Raw genomic sequence first — 22853 nt, forward strand, 5'->3', positions numbered from 1 at the left:
CCCAGTATCTTTAATCCAATCTCCAAGCCTGACAGTAGGCTTACTGACCTTCTGGAAGTGGCCTGTACAGGCATATGGGAGCACTGAGGGCCAAAGGATTCCTCCTTGGGTCTGGAGAGTTAGTCATCAACCTTCTAAGCCAGGTCACAGAACAGTCTTGTGCCTTCCCCACTTCTCCCACAATGCCATCCTAATTAACAACTTCCAGTTATCAAAAGGTGCAGTATGTGCCTTAGAAAGGCACACAAATAATCAGCAATCCTTAATTCATAAGACAGTATACAACTAAGTAGCCAAACATAATATGTGTTAGCTGACTGAAAAAAAATTATAATTGCTTAGTTTTTACTTATTGGGTGATTGGATGACAAAATCATACGTCAAGTTCACAATTTGTAGGGCAGTCCATCTTCAAACAAAAAAGTGGCTTACAGTCTTAAATATTATTTCCTGTCATTTTAATGTGTTCTGGTTATAGAAGAGAATATACATCTGTGACTGTGATGAGGTCCACGAACTTTCAAATCACAACGGACACTGTTTTTGCCCCAACCCAAGGAGATAATTACAGGTAATGTGCAACGTGACTGCCCCTCCCTGAATCTTCTTAGTCCCACAGGAACATCAAACCTCCCAAAACATACAGAGGTCACCTAATCACCAAATTCACACAGCAGTCTCTAAAGAAGTCAAGACAGGTAGAATAAATGGTAAATCTTATCTACAAAATTGAAGTATCTAACTCATGGGTGAATCACCAAAACCCTCACACATTCTTTATCCCCATTTTGCTCATAATTCTAATGTACTTCCCACCTGGTTTTCATTCCTTAGCAAGTCAAAAGAAAAAAAAAGTTAGATAGGGTAAAGTATTCACGGGAACAGATAAGTAGTGACAAAGTAGCGGCTGCCAAGGGCGAAAAAAACTACAAAACGCAGGCAGAACTAGAAAGCAGCCATGTGTAATACTGTGGCCAAGCCACCTACCCTCTGGCTTTAACGGAACCATGAAGGAATCATCCTGTAATAACTGATGCCCTTAATGAGGATTCCAACTATCAAGGTTACATTGTATTCAGACAAATTTATGTAGGGTAATAAAGTGCCTAATATACTTTAGAAATATTTCTATCCAAAATTAATTGCAATGCATTAATGTCCCAAAAGATAAGCTTTTGTTAGCACAGGTCTTGCTAACCTGTGCTGTTCTTCAACGGTGCAGAATGAGCTACTTCTATAGAAGATACAGAGACACAGAAACACAAGTAACTTTAATGATTTGTAGTAAATAAAAAAGAAGCTGGAATCTATGATCAAAAAATGCAAACAGTTACAAGTATCTATACGGAAATCACAAGATTTAACAGCTTAACATCAACCAACTGCTGTCAAAATATATTTAAAGAAACCAAAGAAAAACTACAAAACAACTGCTTAATAGTGGTAGACATAGTAGAACGAAGGGAGAGGGAGGATAAACCCAGAAAATGACTGAAGGAGAGTGAGCGGCAACCGTCAAAGTTGTTTCACAAACAGGGATTCGAATCAGAGGAACACACACAAACCTGTCTAGGAAATGTGACCAATGAGGCAATAGAAAGTGACTAAAAGTCAGTTATAAGTCAAAAATGACAACCCAAATCCCAGAGAGTCTTAAATTATGTAATCCAGACATTATCTAACCCCTCAGATTTGTTTCGTGCTATGGTGTTCATCATTCTCCATTAGGATGAAATGTGGGACAAACACATTACTGGTTGGAGAGCTTTTTCAGAGCCGATTCATCCTTGAAGGTCAGGGTCCATAGTTTATCACTGCATTTACATAGTGTATTTCTTGATATGGAAAAGTAACATGTCAAAAGAGGAATTACAGTAAAACTTATTTTTAAATAATCCACAGAATCTCAAACTTACAAATAAATGAACTTTAATAGGTTTATTAACTTCACACTCTCAGTATTCTCATCCAGGACTTAAACTGTTCTCTAGTCCACCAGGGACCAAACCTGGCCGGGCCCACAGTGTCTCCCTTCCTATGTCTTTAATATTAGCACTAGATTCAATTTCTAGGGAGACTTACTCAAGAATTCTACTTCTTAAAGAATATTTTTAAATGATCTCATTTACCTTGTCGATTCATTCACAAATGAGAACACTTCAATCAGAGCAACCTCCCCCAGGCCTCCCGTTCTCAGGTGGTGTCCTGTCCACTCTTCTCATCAAACCTTATCTGTCTTGGTATTAGAAGTAAGTCCTTCCCACTCCTACCCTTAGACTTACTGTTAGAGCCTTATGTATCACATGGACAAAAATCTGTTCTAAATCAAGTAATCCCCAACTTCTGCCTCCACAGCAATCTAAAGTGGGAAAAAAAAAAAAAAACTTTACAAAAAAAGAAATTAAGACCTTCAAAAACAATTATTTTAGCATATACAGCAAGGTCTACCAGAGAAAGACTGGTTCCTAATTTGTTAATATTTGATTGACAATTTGCTAGTCTAGTAAGACCTTCTAAGCAATATTGATACTAAAATGTGTTAAAGAAAATGCTCTAAGTGTGTATATGTATTTATAAGTGTAGATATACATACATATACTCTAAGTGTATCTATACATACATATACTGTAGAGAAACACAGTTACAAAGTGATAGCTAACAATAAGCAAGTATATACAATAAAAATATGTACCATAAGCCCGATGTTTTCACCACCAAAGAATAATGTTATGGTTTCAGTCATGATTTCTTGATGAATAGATAAAAAGGGATAAAAATGTAGGAACTGACATCCACGTACATTATAAGAAACTGAACACATCGTAAGATGACGACAATTGTAGACAGAAGAACTTAACACCTGTGGTGGTACATTCGGACCAGGTACTCTACTCTCATTACAATAAAGCCAGAATCAATTATTTGACAATATTCCTTGTTCACCAAAGGATGGGAAGTATTTTTGCTGGTGGCAGCAAGTGTGGATTTTTTTTTCATCAAAGAACATTAAAAGGCTGAGATGATAATGATACTACTTGTATATTTACCCCATAGTTCTGAAACTCTCTCCTTAATCTTTAATAGCTGATAATCTGAATAAAAAGACATGATGAATCAAAACATACACCAGTTTTAAAAAGAAACATCCTTCAAAGCAATCTCAGCATCTAAATGGCAAACACAGAATGAATTCCTAACCTGGCATAAGTTTTTTTTTCTTTTTCAATTCAAGGAAAAAACGTGCATGAATGAGTCTACCTATTTGTAAACATGTATATGATGAAAACAGTGCAATGGCTGGTTCTCACACTGTGTAAGTTCAATTTGAAACATTAATCCAGTGCGATATTTAGCTGTCAAGAGGGAGCAACTCAAAGGACATCACACAATCTATAAACCAGCTGGAAGGAGCCATCCAGACTTTGCCCTGCCGCACCCTCTCTGGGCGATGGTTAGACAGATCCTCATAGATGATATACTGCGTGCAGAAGCGCTGATCGGAGTCAGCTTTCGCATGGTACGCGACAGTATTGATGGTCTGAGTCACGTCGCTGTCCGGCTTGGGCTTTCTACTGAGAACCTGGCCCCCAGCTGCAGTGACAAGCTTAACAAGGTTGTCCTTTGGATGGTGTTTGAAGGCTCCCCCAAAATAGAAGTAGCAGCCATCAAACAGCTTTGGCAACTGAAATAACAAGAAAAAACTTGTTAAAAGCAGATGAAAACATTTAAAAACACTGCATAGGAATGAGGAAAATAAAGATAAATAGTCATGAGCAGTTAAGAAGCTGCTTCAAAGAAGTGCTGGGATAAGCTGCATTTCAAGTACACTATTGGGTCAGGAAAAAGACTTCGCTTTATAGATTTCCTATTTATGATTTCTTCCTTGAGTCACCATCTCAGGTAGTTTCCCCCCTTCAGATTTTAGGTGTGCTTCGCATATGCGTGTGGGAATGAGTGTGTGCGGGTATGTATTTTAAAAAGCAAACACACACTGCTCATCACACTTCTTTTAACAGAATGTTATTCATATTTGGTGGGACTTAAAGCCTCAAGAATTCCTAGGGTATCTGAAATGTGCTTCAGGGATCCTGGGCTACATTTAATAAAATTATAGGAGTAACATCATTTCTCTGGATCTTTATCCAGTTCTGCCCATCCTTACTCAGGTCTCTATATGTTACCAACCTCAGGTCTCCAGGACAGTCCTGGTGGGAGGGTGGCCTCCAGGGTTGCAGATACATATTCCTTGGGGTAGAGTATGTTATGATGCCATGGCTAGGGATCCAATTAGCTATGAAACACATTTCTTTGTGTTCTATTGAATAAAGAAGTTTCACAGTTGCCTTCTGCGAAAATTCTTCTTCGTCATTTCTAATATATATATGTACACAGGATAATGGAATAGCATCCATTAAACCTGCAGCATGTGGCAATAAAGACATATGGGAACTCAATCCAAGCAGCAGCCATAAGTCTCCTTTGAAGTGACTTTCTGCATCTGAGACTTCTCCCCAGATTCTGAAAGGTTTATGGGAATGTTCAAGATGCCAACAATCCATTAACAGTATGAAATTATCACCTTCTGGATTTTACTGCTCATTGTGATCATCTCTAAGAATCAAGTGCTTGAAATAAGCACAATTAAAATTTTAATCAGTCAACTATACTTGTTGAAAGAGCAAGAGAAGTTTTTCCTGATGGTGATGATATAAAGTTATAATAAGAACAATGAAAGTAGCAACAAAAGAAAAATACCAGCTGTTCTTTGTTGAGCCTGCTTCGCTGTGGTCCTTCAGGAATCTCATACTTTTCCTCCTGTTCACATGCTTTTCTTTGTAGACATGCTTTCACCCCTAACAAAAAAAAAAAAAAAAAAAAAAAAAAGGATAAAAGGAAAATATGAAAATATCAAGTGAGTATTTGTTTCTTACTGAAACAATTTACCTAGATGACTTTTCTTCTCCATCACTGTTTTAAGTATTGTTCTGAAACAGAAACAGACACCTTATTTATGTTAAAACAAAATATGATTAAAAATGTTTTCCACATAAAGAAAATATAAAAAAATCTTTCCTTCAGAGGACTGAACAATGAAGTAGTACTGAACACTAATTTTAGTTTCTTTTCTGAGAAACTTAAATCAATACGCTGTTCACAGCAATTATACAAATCTAAATTTTTATTTATACCAATTACCAAAATGAAGGTGAATAAAAAGTCCCTCATGTAGTGCAACCCACAATGGTTTGAACCTGAGGGCCTACCAGCAGCACCTCTCATTTCCAGTCCTAGGTCTACCCTCCTGTTAGATTCTTCAGTGGGTCCATACACCTAGCTCAGCTGGCCACCCAGTAGGGACACTATAGTGCTTGTGCCAGAGCCTGGGACAGGTCTGGGATTTGACAGGTACACAATTGAAGTCTCCAGTCCACGGACGACTTGGAGAATATGCCAAATGCTTTAGAGATGTTTCAGTAGAGATGATCCAAGATGCTGCTTTAATATATAAAAGTCGGAAGATTTTAACAACCGAATTCTCCATCTCTCCAAAAGCAGAGCTCTGTCAAGAGACTGAACTTTTTTCTTAACCTGGGACTATTAATAACGTATATTCAAATTCAACATTCAACTCTGGGATATCTATAATTCCCTATCATGTGATTATTAATTTGTTAGTTTTGCTTATGCTTTGGTGTGCCTTCTCCCAATGTTTTTAATACAAAATTCATATTTAGCCAAGTTTGTTATGATGAATTTCTGAATCTTATTATTCTCACTAACTTATCATAAATATAATGGTTCTATAAAAATTGTTGGGTTTCTGCATTGCATAAAAATTGCATTTTAAAAATACTGTAATTTTTAATAATTGCCCACTGAGTAAAAAACTATCTTTCTAATGGAGCTAATATTAAAATATGTACTGTCTATTGAAAAGGAGTCTCAAAAATTTTGACTAGGTCAAAGTATCATACCAGAGACACTGCCAGTGTGCTTACATCATATACTGTTCCTATATTAAAAACCAACCTAAAAAACATTAGCAATCTAAATAGTGGACTTACCTTAAACTCATTATTTTACATGTGAATATTTTTTTTTACTTCTTATGTCTTCAGCATGAGCCACCCCCCCGCTTCCTAAACCTCCTTTCCTATAGCTCTGCAGAACATTCCTATCAGTATCTTTAGATAAACATGCCAGCATATAAAGTCAAGGACTGAATACTCCCATGGTAACTACTGTAACAAGTGAATGGCAAATGTCTAACTACAAGGATAAATAAATGGGCTGTGCCTATGCCAGCTGCTTACCCATTTTGCAAATTTATTTGGTTGATTATTTAAACTGTCAAAAAAGCCTTATTTATTACACTGGTATCTTTTGATCCTGGCACCGTGCTGGCATTAGTATCAATCAGCAGACACAAGAATGTCACAAACTGCCCAGGGCAGTCACAAACAGGGCAGCATGGCCGTTTCAGTGCTTCTGTAGTAGGAAGGTTTCCCAAATCATAAAACTTACAGCTTTATAGCAGATGTTCAGTACAGTTCTATAGGGTAAGACAGGAAAATCCATTGCTCTAATTAGTGAGTTGAATTAAGAATACATTCCTCTGATGTTCTCTTATTCTAAGCAACAATCTGCCAACTCTCTGTGCCACTTATATCAAGTTAAAGAAGAAAATAAAGCATTTTCCCCCTGAAAATTAAAGAATAGTGTCCAGGTCTTTAATAACATGTTTGAATGATGACTAAATATTGTTAATTGCTGTCACAGCACAGAAAACATCAATTTTTGAAAGTCAGGAGTGACATCTAGTCCAAGGGTTGCAACTCGAGTGTCTCCGAGGGCCCTCAGATTAGGTAAATGTGTGAGGAACATCATGTTAAGTGGTAGGAAGCTGGGGAGACTGCAACCACTAGGAAATGTACAGGAAACTTGAAACTTGAATGGCTACATGGGACAGAGCTGGTCCACATAAGTCGTATCTGCTCTGGTCCTCAGGCTGCCAATTTGAAACTCTTGATGCTTTTGTCTAATCGACCTCTTCATTTCAGATAGAGACTGAAGTCTTAAGAGATTTAAGCAGTTTTCTCAGTGACACAATGGAGATGAGAACTCTGATATCTTCCAATTCCTAGAGCAGTTTTTTTAATCTTTTTTCTTCTTTAAGCTTTACTCTTTGTTTAAAAAAAAAAAAAAAAAATGAAGCATCTAAGGAAATGCCAGGCATTTTCTACACAGATTTAAGGTATTGTACCTCTCTTACAATAAATCATATAACCACTTAATAGATGACTAAGTAGGAGGATCCATATTTTTTAAGAGCTTAGCAAAAAGTATAACAAATGGCAAAAAGTGCCGACTATCCTGGGGGAGGGGGTATGGGGCGAACAATGCATTTGGCTTTGTTTTCAGTGAATCAATGATTTTACTTAATCTGATGCCTAAATTGCTACTCTTCTCGACATTTACAATAATTACAAATTCGTATCAATTTTCTAGTGAACCTCTTTTGAGGTAAACCAAGATTTACTAAAAAAAAAAAAAAAAGAAACTTTCAGCAATTTAAAGTGAGACATTAACATCATCAATGAAATGGAAGAATCTACCAGGCAAAATATGACCTAATTAACAAGTCAAAACAATGGATGGTATTTACAAATTTTTATTTATTCAATAAAAAGTTAAGCAAACTGCAGCAAAAATTCTTAAACCCATCTTCTGTGTTAAACAAAGTATCAGAACTTTCATAACATCCACTGACATAAAATCATCCAAAATACAATATATACTGTAATGCTTATTCTCTCTATATGTATGTCAAAATTTAAAAATAGACCACTTTCTGGGGCACATGGGTGGCTCAGTCGGTTAAGCATCTGACTCTTGATTTCCGCTCTGGTCATGATCTCGCAGTTTGTGGGTTCTAGCCCTGTGTTGGTCTCTGTGCCGATATCGAGAAGCCTGCTTGGGATTCTCTCTCTCACTCTCTCTGCCCCTTCCCTGCTTGCTATCTCAAAAATAATAAACATTAAAAAAATTTAAAAAATAGGCCACTTTCCTCCAATTAAAAGATAGTTCTTAAAATTTAACCAAAAAATGTTTTATGTTTATACCATGTACTTGGCAAAGTCGTCATTATTCCATCATCCGTCACTAAAATAGTTCAGCAGAAAGAACTTATCCTTTATCCTCTCTTTTGAAGAAATAAGCAGCATATACAAGACCACTTATTAGCTTTCTCAGCTAATAATTTCCAAACTGAAATAACTAGGTGAATAAGCTATGTTATTTATGTAAACACAGATTTCTACATATGCCGGAATGATAGATACTTTATAATGTGTCCAGCCACTATCCTTACAAAAAGTTTAGATCCTTTCTTCCTTTTCACATGTTCATTGTTTTGGGATTTTGACTGAAACTACCATTTTCAGAAATATAGGAATGAAGTACCGGTTTTATTAAAACTCAGAAATTCTTTTAGCCCAGATATATTCCTGATCATGTCTACCATTTCAGGTAAGCTTTTCTTTGGCACCGATCTTATTACTTTTTCATATATGGGAAAGCAGCCCAATTCCCCAAGTGCTGCTTAACTCAAAGTCATTAACTCAGTCATTAAGGTAGCTCTGGCTACCTTAGTAAAGCCTGGAATCTTTGCATAGTAATGCAGCCTATGGATTCTGGGCTACAATGGCTTTAAGAGAAGCTTGTACTATACAGAAAAATATTCCTTCATTCTAAATCTCTAGTAACCACTCTTAACCTCCTACATCTCATAACATCACATATATCAATGAATGTGTATTTTCACAAACTGCTGATGATGTTTGTGAATCTATACTAAGCTTAATCAGCTTTATCTTAATCTAGTTTTAGAAGGGGGAAAAAAATCTAGTTTTACATCATGGAAATGGGAAGGAGTAGGAAAAAAGGGGTCCTTGAAACCACAGCTATACACAAATGATTACAGAATACAATGAAGACGGAATAAAGCTTTGACATGGAGATCTATTAAATGTCCAGAGGGGGAAACTACCCCTCCATGAAGGGCTATAGAATCTGCTCTTTTTCTTCAAAACCTAGAGCAGTAAATAAACCCTTATTTTAAAGAACTGCTATTTTTCTGGAGCTATCCATAGCTGAAATAGTACTGAAAATTTCAGAATTAAAGATCACTCTCAGCCAACATGTAATGTCCTAAAAAAATAAACAAATAAAATACAGAATCAAACATCATTCTATGTCAAAATTAAGTCCTAATAAATGTCATTATATCCAAAGTGGACACTTATGGAACTCAAAATATTAGTAAAATAAATATTGAAGAATTTACCCTCTGACTCTATTAAAAATGAATATCCAAATTGTACAAACAAAATAATTTATTTTTCAAATGCTTTTCAATTGGGCTTTTTAAGCAAAGAGGCTATGATATCACTAAACTTTAGAAAAAAGGAAATCATCACAGGAAACCTTACACAACTGTGACAAAAAAATGGAAAAACAACTTATGCTCTCCCTGCAATTTCTGAAAACCTGGGTGGCCAGTACAAGAAGAAATAAGTCCCATATTACAAAATGCCACAGAAAAGAGTGGAAGGACAATGAAATGAAGGCTGAAAATATAAAATAAAAGCTCAGTGTTCCACTCAGGCCATCATCAACATCTAGACTTGGGATATCACAGGAAACACTACAGCAGATCATTAGGTTTTGTAATTCTATATAAATACCAGTTAACAACTGGCTATTTCTGGCTACTTTTTAGGCCAGTATTCTAACTACAAACATATTTATATATAAAAACAGATTTCTTCATGGGGTAGTATGCTGAATTTATTTATTTTACTTAATGTATATTGAGAAGCAGGTCAAATTCTATCTTAAAAATGTATTATAGGCTGTATCATAAAATCTTCTTAGGCAAAATATGGGTATCAATTCTAAAACCCTGTATTATTCATAATATCAAAATAATTCCCTTTTTAGAGGTGTGGTTAAAGATCAAACTCAGTCTAATATCCAAAATCTCTTCTTAATAAAATAATTTAAAAATTCATACTTGGTATTCTTTTTTAGTCATATATTTAAAGTTTATGTATGTAGGAATTTCCTCTTTGATTGGCAGGACAATCACCATAACAAAATGTCCTTGGTAGTCTAGAGAACAGGTGTAAAAGATCTGGCATGTTAGACTACAGAAATATACACACAGGTTCTAATTTCCCTGATAAACACTGAAGCTCTTACCTATACAATTAATCTTTGGAAAGTTGAAAAAGAAGATATACTTTCTAATTGTTATTCAAATTTGAGAAGCTAAATTTCTTCCAGAGAGCATGGATTTCACCCAACCGACACACATTGTTTTCAAAAGTGTTACAAATAGGACTCTGCCTATTAATCCACCAGTTTTCTTTTGATTGTTCCTTTGCCTGTATGCTTTCACACATTTATCTAGGGTTAAAAGTGAAGATATACTTGTTTTATGCTTTTTTAAAATGTAAACAATCCTTTTTTATAATACTTCAAATGTCACCATTATCATATAATAACATGATTTTTTTTTCAGAAACTATCTTTAAACTTTTCTTAATTCTTTCATATTTATTCCCCCTATGTCCTGCTATTAGAAATAACAATGAAAATGTTATTTTCCATATTTCTTCCGTATTTCTGGCTTAGGACAAATTCTCAGAAGTGGGGCTATTAGATCAAAAGATGTTATTTTTTTTTTTTTTTTTAATGTTTATTTATTTTTGAGAGACAGAGAGACAGAGCATGAATGAGGGAGGGGCAGACAGGGAGAGGAGGACACAAAAACCGAAGCAGGCTCCAGGCTCCGAGCTGTCAGCACAGAGAGCCCGGTGCGGGGCTCGAACTCACAAGCTGTGAGGTCATGACCTGAGCCGAAGTCAAAGGCTTACCTAACTGGACCACACAGGTGCCCCGAAAGATGTTACTTCTTAAAAAAAATAATCCTCAGAGCATTTTTGGTGAAGGATTTCTGTAAGCATGAAGTTGCCTATCAATCTTAGTTGATAGAATGCTTTGGTATATTTACTTTTTGGTAATTAGCAAAGTTTAAATAGAACTGAACAGATTCCATTTTATTGAAGTGAATAAAATTTGAAGAAACATTGTAATGGAAAAGTGTGAGTCTGTTAACCTGACTACGAGGTTATATGATGGTATAACGATTGTCTTTGAGGCTCCATCGTCCTCAACTAAAACCAAACAAAAGCAAAAACAAAGTACCCTATGTGGTGCCTCCTCACCTCACAGACGCCAGCCCAATGTAAAATGTTGGGCACGTTCCCCGAGCAATGCCCTCTGGTGCTAAGGAATTTCAAACCTTCTCCAGCAGCAACTGTATTTAAACTGAGATGAGAGTGGGCAAGAGAGAGAGATTACTAAAGAAAAGATGACAGCCATCTGCTCTCCTCTTCACACTGAGATGAGAAATGAAGAGGCAAAAGAAATTTTTTTTTTAAAGGTTAGGCTGGAGGAAATTTTGAAAGCAGGGTACTACAAGGACAGGTCAGTGAAAGATGTTTCCCCCTTTTGAAGGCTAGGTTACATCTTTAGCATGCAGTTCCACCTTACTCACAGTCTAGAAGGACGATAAAAATTACGTATTCATGCATCGTCTGTTTTTTTCATTCTAGACATGTTTTAACAACCTTTGTACAATGATGGTTCTATGTTGCCTGTGAGGAACTGGCACCAGACCAGGGCTTAAGCCCTAAAATTTAATCTTAAGGAACTTTTCCTATCTCTATTTCCCATTTCTATGAAATAAAAACTACAAAACAGATGGCTGGTACAATAGTATCACTATGGCTTAATCTCAGAATCTTTGTTGGTATATGCATTAACTACGACACTGTAATATACTCTCACATATCACATGGAAAAAATAAGAGATGGACCAAGTAAGACAAAACATGGTTAAACAGAAAATATCCAATAATTAAATTTAGCAGTAATTCTTTAGTGTTCGTTTGTTTAAATTTGTTTAATTTGTTAAATGAGTCAGAGAAAAGTTTAGATAAAATTTCCTCTTGACGACTCTTGGGTAGTTCAGTTGTTAAGCATCTGACTTTGGCTCAGGTCATGATCTCATGGTTCATGAGTTCGAGTCTCACATTGGGAGAGCCCAAGCCCTGTTTTGGATAAGCTTGAGGCCTGCTTTAGGTGTACATGAGCCCTACTTCAGGTGAGCCCTGCTTGCTTTTTTCTTTCTCTTTCTCTTTCTCTTCTCTCCCTCCCGCCCTTGTGTCACTTCCCCTCAAAAAAAAAAAAACAAAAAAAATCCCACTTGAATCTTCTTGGTTTATGGAAAATGCCATAAAAAGATAATAGTGACATTTCTGCATAGTTAAGCCAATAAAGATTTTGTCTACCAGCAAGCTAATGGGTATCTTCAAACACAAGACCTAGTTTTAATAAGTCATAAATCTTTACAATTAATTTTGAAAGCTTTGGTCCACCTCATCTTTCTTCAATGTGGATGTTTTCAGACAGTTTTGAATAGATTTGAACATTTTTAAAAATCAAACCGACGCGTCTGACACTAAGATCAATGTAGTGAGAAATAAAGACTAGAAGAGAAGGTATTTGCAGTTTCTTGCCTTCTGTTGATACACCCAGTGACTATTTACAGTAACTGTCTTAAAATCTGACCCTATTTCTCTTTGGATTCTGTGTTAGAAAGTACAAGCATATGAACTTCAATAAGAGATCCCATGCATCCCTTATCCTACAGAAGCACTGACACTGGAGTGTTATTCACGACTGAGAATCACCAAATAGCACACTATTGAGTCAGTTTGAGTCCATGGTGATTCTATAAAAATGACATGGCTAAGCCATTAAACTGACAAAACTTCCATTTCTTAAAGGCAGATTTTATGGAAACCAATCACGTAGCCTATATATTTAACCAGATGCAAGTTGAACATATTCACAAGAACTAGACTTAACTGGCAATGCCTTAACATTCAAAATTTCACACGACTTCTTCATTGTTAAGACCTTATTATTATGAAAACCCACTCCTTCTGATAACCACTGGCAAAATTTCTGCAGCAGGTTCAGTAAAACAGCATCTACCATCATGGAACCATTTTAAATCAATGTTTTAAAATGACTGAAGCCCAATAAAACTTGCCACAAATTTGAAAGGTAAAAAGAGGTTCAAAAATAAGAGTAAAGCAGAAATTTCTTTTCTATGTACGTAATAACCCAGTCCAACTGCTTATTATACTTCTTAAATTGGCCATGACCAGGAGAGACTAAAGGAGAGACTAGTAACAGTTAGGGACAAGAACAGATGAGTGGCAGTGTTAGTCGTAGCCTCAGCCGGGTCTGACCCCTGGGTGGACACGGGCATCGCAAGGAAAGTGGCGGCTGCCTTTAAAAAGGACATGAGGGCGCCTGGGTGGTGCAGTCGGTTAAGCGTCCGACTTCAGCCAGGTCACGATCTCGCGGTCCGTGAGTTCGAGCCCCGCGTCGGGCTCTGGGCTGATGGCTCAGAGCCTGGAGCCTGTTTCCGATTCTGTGTCTCCCTCTCTCTCTGCCCCTCCCCCGTTCATGCTCTGTCTCTCTCTGTCCCAAAAATAAATAAACGTTGAAAAAAAATAAATAAATAAATAAATAAATAAATAAAAAGGACATGAATACCAACTGCTAAAGGGAAACTGTTCTACAAACCAAATTAATTTCAAACTGAGATTAAATTAATAACACAATTAAGATCTTGGTAAATCAAGCATTTCTATCATAAAACCTTCAAAGCACAAAGCCATAACATAAAGTTTCTTAAAGCTAATTCTAATCCATCATTTGCTTCTTACAAAGAAAGTTTCATTTAAAATACTATTCTTTTTTTAACTTTTTAACCTGAAATAATTACAGATTCATAGGAGGATGCAGAGATGTCCATGCGCCCTTCCTCCAGTGTCCAATGTTAACACCCCACACACTACAGAAGAATCTGACACTGATACAACCTATAGGGCTTATTCTGATTTCATAGTTATACACGCACTCAGCTACATGTGTGCACACGGGTGTGTGCAGATCTATACAATTTAATCACATGTGTAGCCCTGTATGATGTACCCACCACTGGGGTCCAGACGCTCAGCTGCATCATCACAAGACTCCCTGGGCAACCTCTTTACAGCCATTACTCTTTTCTAAAAAATTAGTTAACAGAAAAGGTATACACATTGTCCTACTTCAGCCATCGTATCAAAAGTAGATACTTTAGCTACTGAAGAATAGGAAGTAACTCCATATGAGCTTTCTTTTTGTCTGAAGTCCTAAGTGAATCCAAGGTCAGGAAAAGCAAACAAGTAAGAGCAGGGGAGGTAGAAGGCAGCTCTGCAGGTGGTGGTGCTGGACCAACCAGAAGCAGGTAAGAGTTTGGATAATGGCTGGTGCAATCGCCCCAAATCAGGGAGTACAAGGCAGTCTAACTCCTAACAGCTTCCTAGAATATACTGGATCACTAAGAAAGCATGCACAGTTTTTAGAAATCATAAGGCAAAAGCAACAAATTATTTCATGTCATGGTAGTATATTTAAAATGTGTTTAAGGGGCGCCTGGGTGGCGCAGTCGGTTAAGCGTCCGACTTCAGCCAGGTCACGATCTCGTGGTCCGTGAGTTTGAGCCCCGCGTCGGGCTCTGGGCTGATGGCTCAGAGCCTGGAGCCTGTTTCCGATTCTGTGTCTCCCTCTCTCTCTGCCCCTCCCCCATTCATGCTCTGTCTCTCTCTGTCCCAAATAAATAAATAAATGTTGAAAAAAAAATTAAAAAAAAAAAAAAATAATAAAATGTGTTTAAGTTACATATATTGTTGGATTGCTGGAAGCTTAAAACCCATTTACTCTTTATTAAAATAGTTCCTATTGTGAAAAAGAAGACTTTAAAAAAGACTAAAAAATTCTGTGGACACTCACCAAGAACATCTAAACAATACCACCAACATAGGAAGCTTTTTCAAACTGCAGCGACTAACCGGAGGTAAGAAAAATTAGCGTTAAGTTCCTTAAATAATTATTGGCAGTAGTACACCATAAAAAATGAAATTAATTGGGGTGCCCGGGTAGCTCAGTCAGTTGAGCATCCGACTTCAGCTCAGGTCATGATCTCACAGCTCGTGAGTTCGAGCCCCACATCAGGCTCTGTGCTGACAGCTCAGAGCCTGAAGCCTGCTTCTGCTTCTGTGTCTCCCTCTCTCTGCCCCTAACCCACTTACATTCTGTCTCAGTCTCTCTCAAAAATAAATAAACATTAAAAAAAAATTTTTTTTTAAATGAAATTAATCTACTCAATTCATTTTGTAGTTCTCCCAGATCTAATACTTACATTCAAATTTTAAGATCCAACATCCATTGAGAATCCCAAGCATACATTTTAGGGTACTTTGAACTGTATCTCCAGGAACAATGACATGAGTTACTAGAATACAAAAAAAGAAGTAACAGAAACAAATATATACCAAAAAAAATCTTCAATGATTATAACTAGTCTGTGCTTCATAATCTGAATTTTCTTCAAAAGCAATCATTTGTATACTTAGATATAAGACTTTTTAAACTAAGTATCACTCTCCATCCTGGCCAACAGCATGAAAAACCAGATCATAAACCATGTATCTTAAAGCCACATTAACATATATTTTTCTTTTATTTTCAAAGTGTAACTAAAGAATTAAAGTATTACATTGCACACAATTTATTTGTCATTAGCAAACACATAAGTTTGCCCTTCTGACACACTGTTCTGTCCTAAAATATGTGCAAAGCTTTAAACTTTACATTTCCTGACTAAATTAGGTCTATAAAAACATTTTAGATTATAAGATTCAAAGTATACTGCCATTCCCCAATGATTAAAACATATAATTGATGAGGGGAATTGTACAAATAAAATAGGATTGGCTATTTAAAATTTTTTTCAGACAAAAATAAGTAAGTATATAAAAATCCTCACCTGTACTGTCGAATTCAGCACATTTTTTAGCCTTAAGAATCACTGCAAGCTCACTGAGCATTTTTTGCTGTTCTGAAGAAAGCCCACTGCCTATAAGCACGAGAGGTCCATCCCTACGCTGACCAGTGTTTGTCTATTAATGAAAGGGGAGATACCACAGTGTTAAAATCATTTAAAAACTAAAGAAACTTATTAACTTTCACTTGATAGAAGCTTGAATCTCAGTATTTATCTTCCTCTATCTAGTTATTCCCCATAATTTCCATCGAATTGTGGCTCAGAACCTAATGCTCAATGCATTTGAATAGTTAATTCATAGTTCTTCCTCCCTACCTCACCCCAGAATAAAATGCTAAATAGTAATGTAAACGCAGGGCATCTTGTTTCCTTGATTCTAAACTGGATCTCTCTAGAATTTTATAACTTCATTCTGTCACCAGTAAGCCTTTCTTAAAAAAAATTATTTATAATCTCTGCACCCAACGTGAGGCTCGAACTCACGACCCTGAGATCAAGAGTTGCATATTCTACCGACTAAGCCAGTGAGGAGTTCCACCTTCTTAAGTAACCCAAAACACCCACTTAAAATTATTAATTCCCTATCTCCCCTCCACTAACTTATTCTACTAAAGTTAAACTTGGTTTGGTCTTTTTTTTTTTTTTAATTTTGAGAAGCATGAAGCCTGATGCGAGGCACAAACTCACAAACCATGAGATCATGACCTGGGCTGAAACCAAAAGTCAGGGGCTTAACCGACTAAGCCACCCAAGGCACCTCTGGTCTTTTCATTTTAAACTGAGATTATGTAAAAAAATCAAAGAACACTAGAGGCGCCTGGGTGGTTCAGTCAGTTAAGCGCCCAACTTCGGCTCAGGTCGTGATCTCGCTGTTTGTGAGTTCGAGTCCCACGTCAGGCTCTGTATTGACAGCTCAGAGCCTGGAGTCTGCTTCAGAGTCTGTGTCTCTCCATCTCTCGGCCCCTCGCCTCCTCATGCTCTGTGTCTCCCTGTCTCTCAATAATAATTAATGTTAAAAAAAAATAAAAAATAAATCAAAGAACACTAAAGCGTCTAACAACACTGAGCTCAAAAACAGAAAACAAATTCTTTTTTTTTTTAATTTTTTTTAATGTTTATTTCTGAGAGAGAGAGAGAGAGAGACAGAGGATGAGTGGGGGAGGGGCAGACAGAGCGTGGGACACAATCCGAAGCAGGCTCCAGGCTCCAAGCTGTCAGCACAGAGCCCGCCGCGGGGCTCAAACTCACAGACCACGAGATCATGACCTGAGCCGAAGTTGGACGCTCAACCGAGTGAGCCACCCAGGTGTCCCAAGAAAACAAATTCTTAACATCAAAACAGTTACCTATCAAAACCAAGACAATTAAAACAGACCAGAAAATACAGAAGTTAGACCAGATCCACCAATAGTAATAACTCAATGCAGCTATGAAAAAGAATTGCTCTAACAAAGACCAATATTTTCAGTTGTACAGAAAGAAGTAGAACTTCCAGGAGACAAAAACAACAAGTATAAAGACAAAACACCAATGGATAGCATTAAGTGAAAGATTCAAAGAAACCATGAGCTAATGCCTTCAACAGCAGCCAAGAGAATTTAACAAATGGAATTGGAATGAGAGTCAGCCAAAAGCTACCTGATAAAAGACAAGCAATGTCCCGGCAAAGAAGAAAACAAAAAGTAAATCAGCACTATTGTGTTAAAGAATAAAAAGCCAAACACAGGACTGTAATTTTCAAATACGAGACAGAAGGCCCTCCGGCGTGTGTGACTTTGTATGCATGGGATTTTGGGGTTCTCAAAAGCTCTGAAGAACAAAGTGAAACAGTAAGGTCTGATCACCAGTGCAGTTCAACAACTAGATTAGAGAAAGTTAGTGTTTAAATATTCACATATCAGTGTAGTGATAATTCATAGTCTGATGCCCTACCATATAACACTAAGTTGTTAGCTACATCTATAAACAGATCGGTTCCAATCATTCATTCGCTCAAAATATATTCAATGAAATTCTGCCATGTATTAAGTAAGTACATACACAACATTTTAAAAAAATTTCTATGAAAGGTTTTTCTAATGGCGATATTCAGCACTTGAGTATTGAAACTTGAAAACTATTTGAAAACTGAAAGTTGATGTCCAGTTTCCTGGGGCGCCTGGGTGGCTCAGTCAGCTGGGCATCCAACTTCAGCTCAGTTCATGATCTCATGGTCTGTGGGTTCGAGCCCCGTGTTGGGATCTGTGCTGACAGCTTGGAGCCTAGAGCCTGCTTCGGATTCTGTGTCTCCCTCTCACTCTGCCGCCTCCCCCCCCCCCCCGACTCGCACTCTGTCCTCTCTCTCAAAATAAATAAACATTTTTTTAAAAATTAAAGAAAAAAAAAAAGTTCCGTTTCCTAAGTGCACCTGGGTGGCTCAGTTGGTTAAACGTCTCACTCTTGATTTCAGCTCAGGTCATGATCTCATATTCATGAGACTGAGTCCCACATTGCTGAGCATGTAGGCTGCTTAAGAGTCTCTCTCCCTCTTGCTCTGCTTCTCCCGGACTCGCATACACATGCTCGCTCTCTCTCTTTCTCAAAAAAATGTTGTTTCCTGAATTATTCATCTGCGGTTCAAGTTGCAAAGGTCTGACTGGACATGCTATACACATCACACACATATTGACATCACATTTCTGTATATGTTATCTTTCCTATTCACTAAATTATAAGGTGCTTTAACCATGTCTAACCTAAACACTGTAAACATTCCCTAAGAGGAAAATAGTGCAGTGCACTTGATGGATCATTCAATTACTAAATAATAGTAAAAAATAGTGATTTAATAATTCAGTTATACAAATATGTGCCATAAAAATAGCTCCAAATGGAACACATTACTTTCCAGTTTATGTAACTCCACTTCAGCTGAGTTCTCTGTACAAAATACAAGAGTGAAAAGATATCAATTCTATATATATAGCATATGATACTATCTCCATCAGCCTAAGAAGAGCACCAAAGTGGGTCAAGCATTTTCCTATCATCGTTTGTAAGTCTGAACAAAAAATAGAAACCGACACTAATTTCTCATAGTTAAGGAATACTATTAACAACAACAACAACAACATAAAGCAAACAGCCACCAAAGCCACACATCTGTTGGGGGCAGGAGGTGCGGGTGAGGAGGCACGTGGTTTGAATAAGCAGAGGTTATTCACCATGAGGTTCAAAAGATGTTCAGAACACATCCAAGGGTTCAATACCCTGATTTTATAGATATTAGTTGCTATGTACATGGCATTAAACTCTTATGAAAATTTTTCTTAAATTCTTAATTAATGTTTATAAAAAATAGGGTTTGAAATTATGAAAAGAAAAAGGATAAAAATGCTACTCAAAAGGATCATGGGCAGAGAAGTAACAAAATGAACACAGCAACAGCCTTTTAAGTCACTAGAGATAACTTCTCAGATTTCAAACAATGCCTTCCAACAACCATGTAACAAAAATTCTAGATTGGAAGTAAAGACACTCAAACCCCACACACTTATCACCCAATTCCTTCCACATGATGCTTTTCCTGAAGCAGCTCTCAGGACTTGGAAATCACGAATCTGAAGGAATTCAGACTCAGCTACTAAGTATTTGTCCTGGTTTTAGGAGCAAGCATGTATCAGGGAGGGCCCTCCAGTACTCTCTCATGCATTTAACATACATTTATTGAGCACCTACTATTTGCCAGACACTGTTCTCAGTACTGGGGTTGCTACATTAACAAAAGAGGCAAGTCCTTGACCTCATGCAGGTTATAGTCTAACTGGAAGGGAGGGTGGAAATCCAATAAAATAAAAATGTATTTTGTCAAATGATCAGTGGTAAGGGAAAATAAAGCAGGGTTGGGAGGATACGAAGCCCTGGGAGGCTGCTACTTGAGAAACAGTAGTACAGAACCCTCTCGGATAGGACGACGCCTGAGTGGGATTTAAAGGGAGTGATGCAGAGTGCCACATCTATGTCCAGTTCCCTACAATTGTCCCTGTCAGAGAAAACAGCTGGTGCTGAGGACTTGAAATGGGAGCATGTTGGTAGATTCTAGAAACAGTGAGGCAGTGCAACGTGGCGGAAAAATGATGAGTGAAAGGGGGTCTGGCAGCAGCTGAGGGAAGACAGATTCCAGAAGGACACAACCCTTTCACCTTAGGACTTACCATATAACCATTATCTTTTCCTTCACCAGAAATCTACCATGAAGATAGTAATAATGATACTGTGAGGCCATGTCCATCAGACATGCAGAAGGTACAGGCTTCTTACACTTTATAAAAACACAGACACAGCAGTAACTGGGTAGAACTGAGGGGGGGTAAACAACTTCCTCTTCTCTGAGGACATCGCCATGTTCACACTCCAAGACCACCATAAAGGTATCTTTGTTTTTGACACATTTGATGTAATTCTTCTCCAGCTTTTCATGAAAGGAACATTGGCAAATGACAACTCAGTTATGCTACGTTCTGCCAGTCGAGTTCAAATCCAAATGAATAAATACATGCCAATTTACACTGTTAAGTATGGTGGAACTGAATGAGTACTGACCTAAGATTTAAGAAATTCAAGTTCTCACTGATCCATTCAAAAAAACCCTACTTTCTTTCTTCTGTTTTTTTTAATGGCGCGGTAACCATGAGCAAATCATACCAGGTTTCAGCTTTCTTCTTTGTAAACTAGTAAATTTCTATTAGTAAAGTAGAAAGATTTCTACTTTCTCCTGCAGTTCATTATGAAAACCACCTCTGTGCACACCTGCAGGGCTGATGTCCAGGAGAAGGCAAGAGATAAACAGTTGTCAGAGCACAAAGGTAACCAGCCTGCGACAGCAGCTATGACCACATCTTTGACCTGAACTCATCCCTTTCTCTCTTCTTCCCCTATCTGAGCAGCTGAGTGCACCCACCACACCCCTCTCTTGAAAAACCCTCTTCTTCTCTCCCTGCCCACATCACACCACCATTTCCCATCAGAGTTCTGTTTATCACACAGCCTCCTAACCAGGTTTTGGTCTTGGCCCACTCTCGGCTGTCCTCTGCGGTCCCAATACACTGAAAATGCACAAGAGTGCCCTGTTGCGTAGTAATGTCTAAACTCCTCCTGGGGGGAGCCAAAGCCTTTCACATTCTGATCTCAACTCCACTCTTGACCTCTGGTTCTTCTCTGATAATATACCTTGTGCTCCTCTCACACTAACTAGTTTCTCAGATTTCAAAGATTCTTTATGCTTCCTTGTCTATGAGTCTGTTTCCTCAGATTTGGACTGCCATCCCCACTTTGTATACCTGACTGCAGTGCGGTAATGCTCACTTCCTCCACGCTAACAGAATCCCATTTTTCCAGATATCCACTCTTCAAGAACCTTCCCTGCCTTCAACCATGAAGTATGTCAACACGAACTGCGTGACCAGTTCTGACCAGTAAGACATAAGGGGAAGTCCAGTGGAAGATTCTAGGAAGGGTTTTAGTCCTTCTTTTAATGGTGGACACAGTCACATGTGCAGTTGTGGCTATCACCCTATAACCACTGGAGGGAGATTGGTGAGGACAAAGCCACCAAGCTGAGGATGGCAAAGCAGAAAGACAAAGAATTTGGGTCTCTAGCGCAGCCATTTAATTGCTGAACTCACCAAAGAAAGCTATTCTAAATTGGGATTACCTTTATATAAAAGAATATACTGCCGTTAGGCATTTGAGTAAATGTTTTGTTATCTGCAGCCAACAGCATTCTATTAGATACCTTGCTAAAACTTTTACCTTTAAAAGTTTACAAGCTTTCTTGTTACCTTCTCTGTGAAGCTCTTCTGATCCCTTCTGGAATCAGCTTCTTCCTGCTCTGTGGATCTCCTGTACATTTTTATGGCTTCTATTATAAATTTATTACAGTATGTAATGAACTTTTTTATATCTATATTCACCATTAAACTGTAAATTCCTATGGAATAAGCATTCTTTTCACTTTCTCTAGCTTGTAGCTCTTTCCTGAACTACAGACTCACGTGCCTGTTCAAGATCTCCATTTGCTGCCTTAGAGACATAAAATTGGTCAAGAGAATTATTGATTTCCTTCCCCCGCAGCAGGAAACGGCCCCACCATCTACTACCCCTTTGCTAGTCATATTAATTCTACTCTTTATCCACACTTCACATATAATCCATCAGAAAGTATGGTACCATTAACTCAAAAATAGACACTCAACTTCATACTTCTCGTGATTCCCACTATTACCTTAATCCAGGAGGTCATGATAGCTCATCCTGTCACAATGAAACAGTCCTCAGTGATCTCCCTGCCTCCACTCTTGCCCCACCTCAGTCTCTTTATTACAAAGCAGCCAGAGTGAACTTCCTAAAACATAAACCAAATCATTTCATTCCCTTGCTTTAAATCCTTTCAGCGGTTTCCAGTACTCTTAGACACTGACTAGTCACCTTCTCTCTAATCTTTAAATATGCCACACTCATCCACTAAGGGACCCTATACACTTGCTTGGAACACCTGTCCTCCAGATGTTCACCTGGATACCTCCTCCTCCTCATTCAAGTTTCAAATCAAACATCAGTTCTCTAAAGGCCCTCCAATGACTCCAGCTAATGCAGTGCCTTTTCTGGAGCCCTCAAGCTCCACTCAATTATACTCTACAAAATCTTCAAACCACACAATTTAAGTTCCTGAAATTATTTCATTTACATTAGTTTACATATTTACAGAGTGTCTCTGTAAGAGACATCTGTCTTACAGACATCTCTGTCTTACAGACATCTCTGTCTTACAGACATCTCT

General features: G+C 37.7%; 1 protein-coding gene across 4 annotated transcripts in view; it reads right to left on the reverse strand.

Moving 5' to 3' along the window:
* Positions 1 to 1246: 1246 nt before the first annotated feature.
* BARD1 (BRCA1 associated RING domain 1) overlaps positions 1247 to 22853 on the reverse strand; it is an 83346-nt gene continuing 61739 nt past the window's right edge. For all 4 annotated transcript variants that reach the window (XM_040476154.1, XM_040476156.1, XM_040476155.1 and 1 more), the window contains 4 exons: positions 16019 to 16151; positions 15392 to 15484; positions 4756 to 4853; positions 1247 to 3682 (listed from right to left, as the gene is read on the reverse strand). In XM_040476154.1, the coding sequence (XP_040332088.1) occupies positions 3350 to 3682; positions 4756 to 4853; positions 15392 to 15484; positions 16019 to 16151 (657 nt within the window). In that variant the 3' untranslated portion in view covers positions 1247 to 3349. The remainder of the gene's footprint in view (positions 3683 to 4755; positions 4854 to 15391; positions 15485 to 16018; positions 16152 to 22853) is intronic.

The sequence above is a fragment of the Herpailurus yagouaroundi genome, unplaced genomic scaffold, assembly GCF_014898765.1.
Source record: "Herpailurus yagouaroundi ecotype Mexico unplaced genomic scaffold, PumYag 140, whole genome shotgun sequence".
NCBI lineage: Eukaryota > Metazoa > Chordata > Mammalia > Carnivora > Felidae > Herpailurus > Herpailurus yagouaroundi.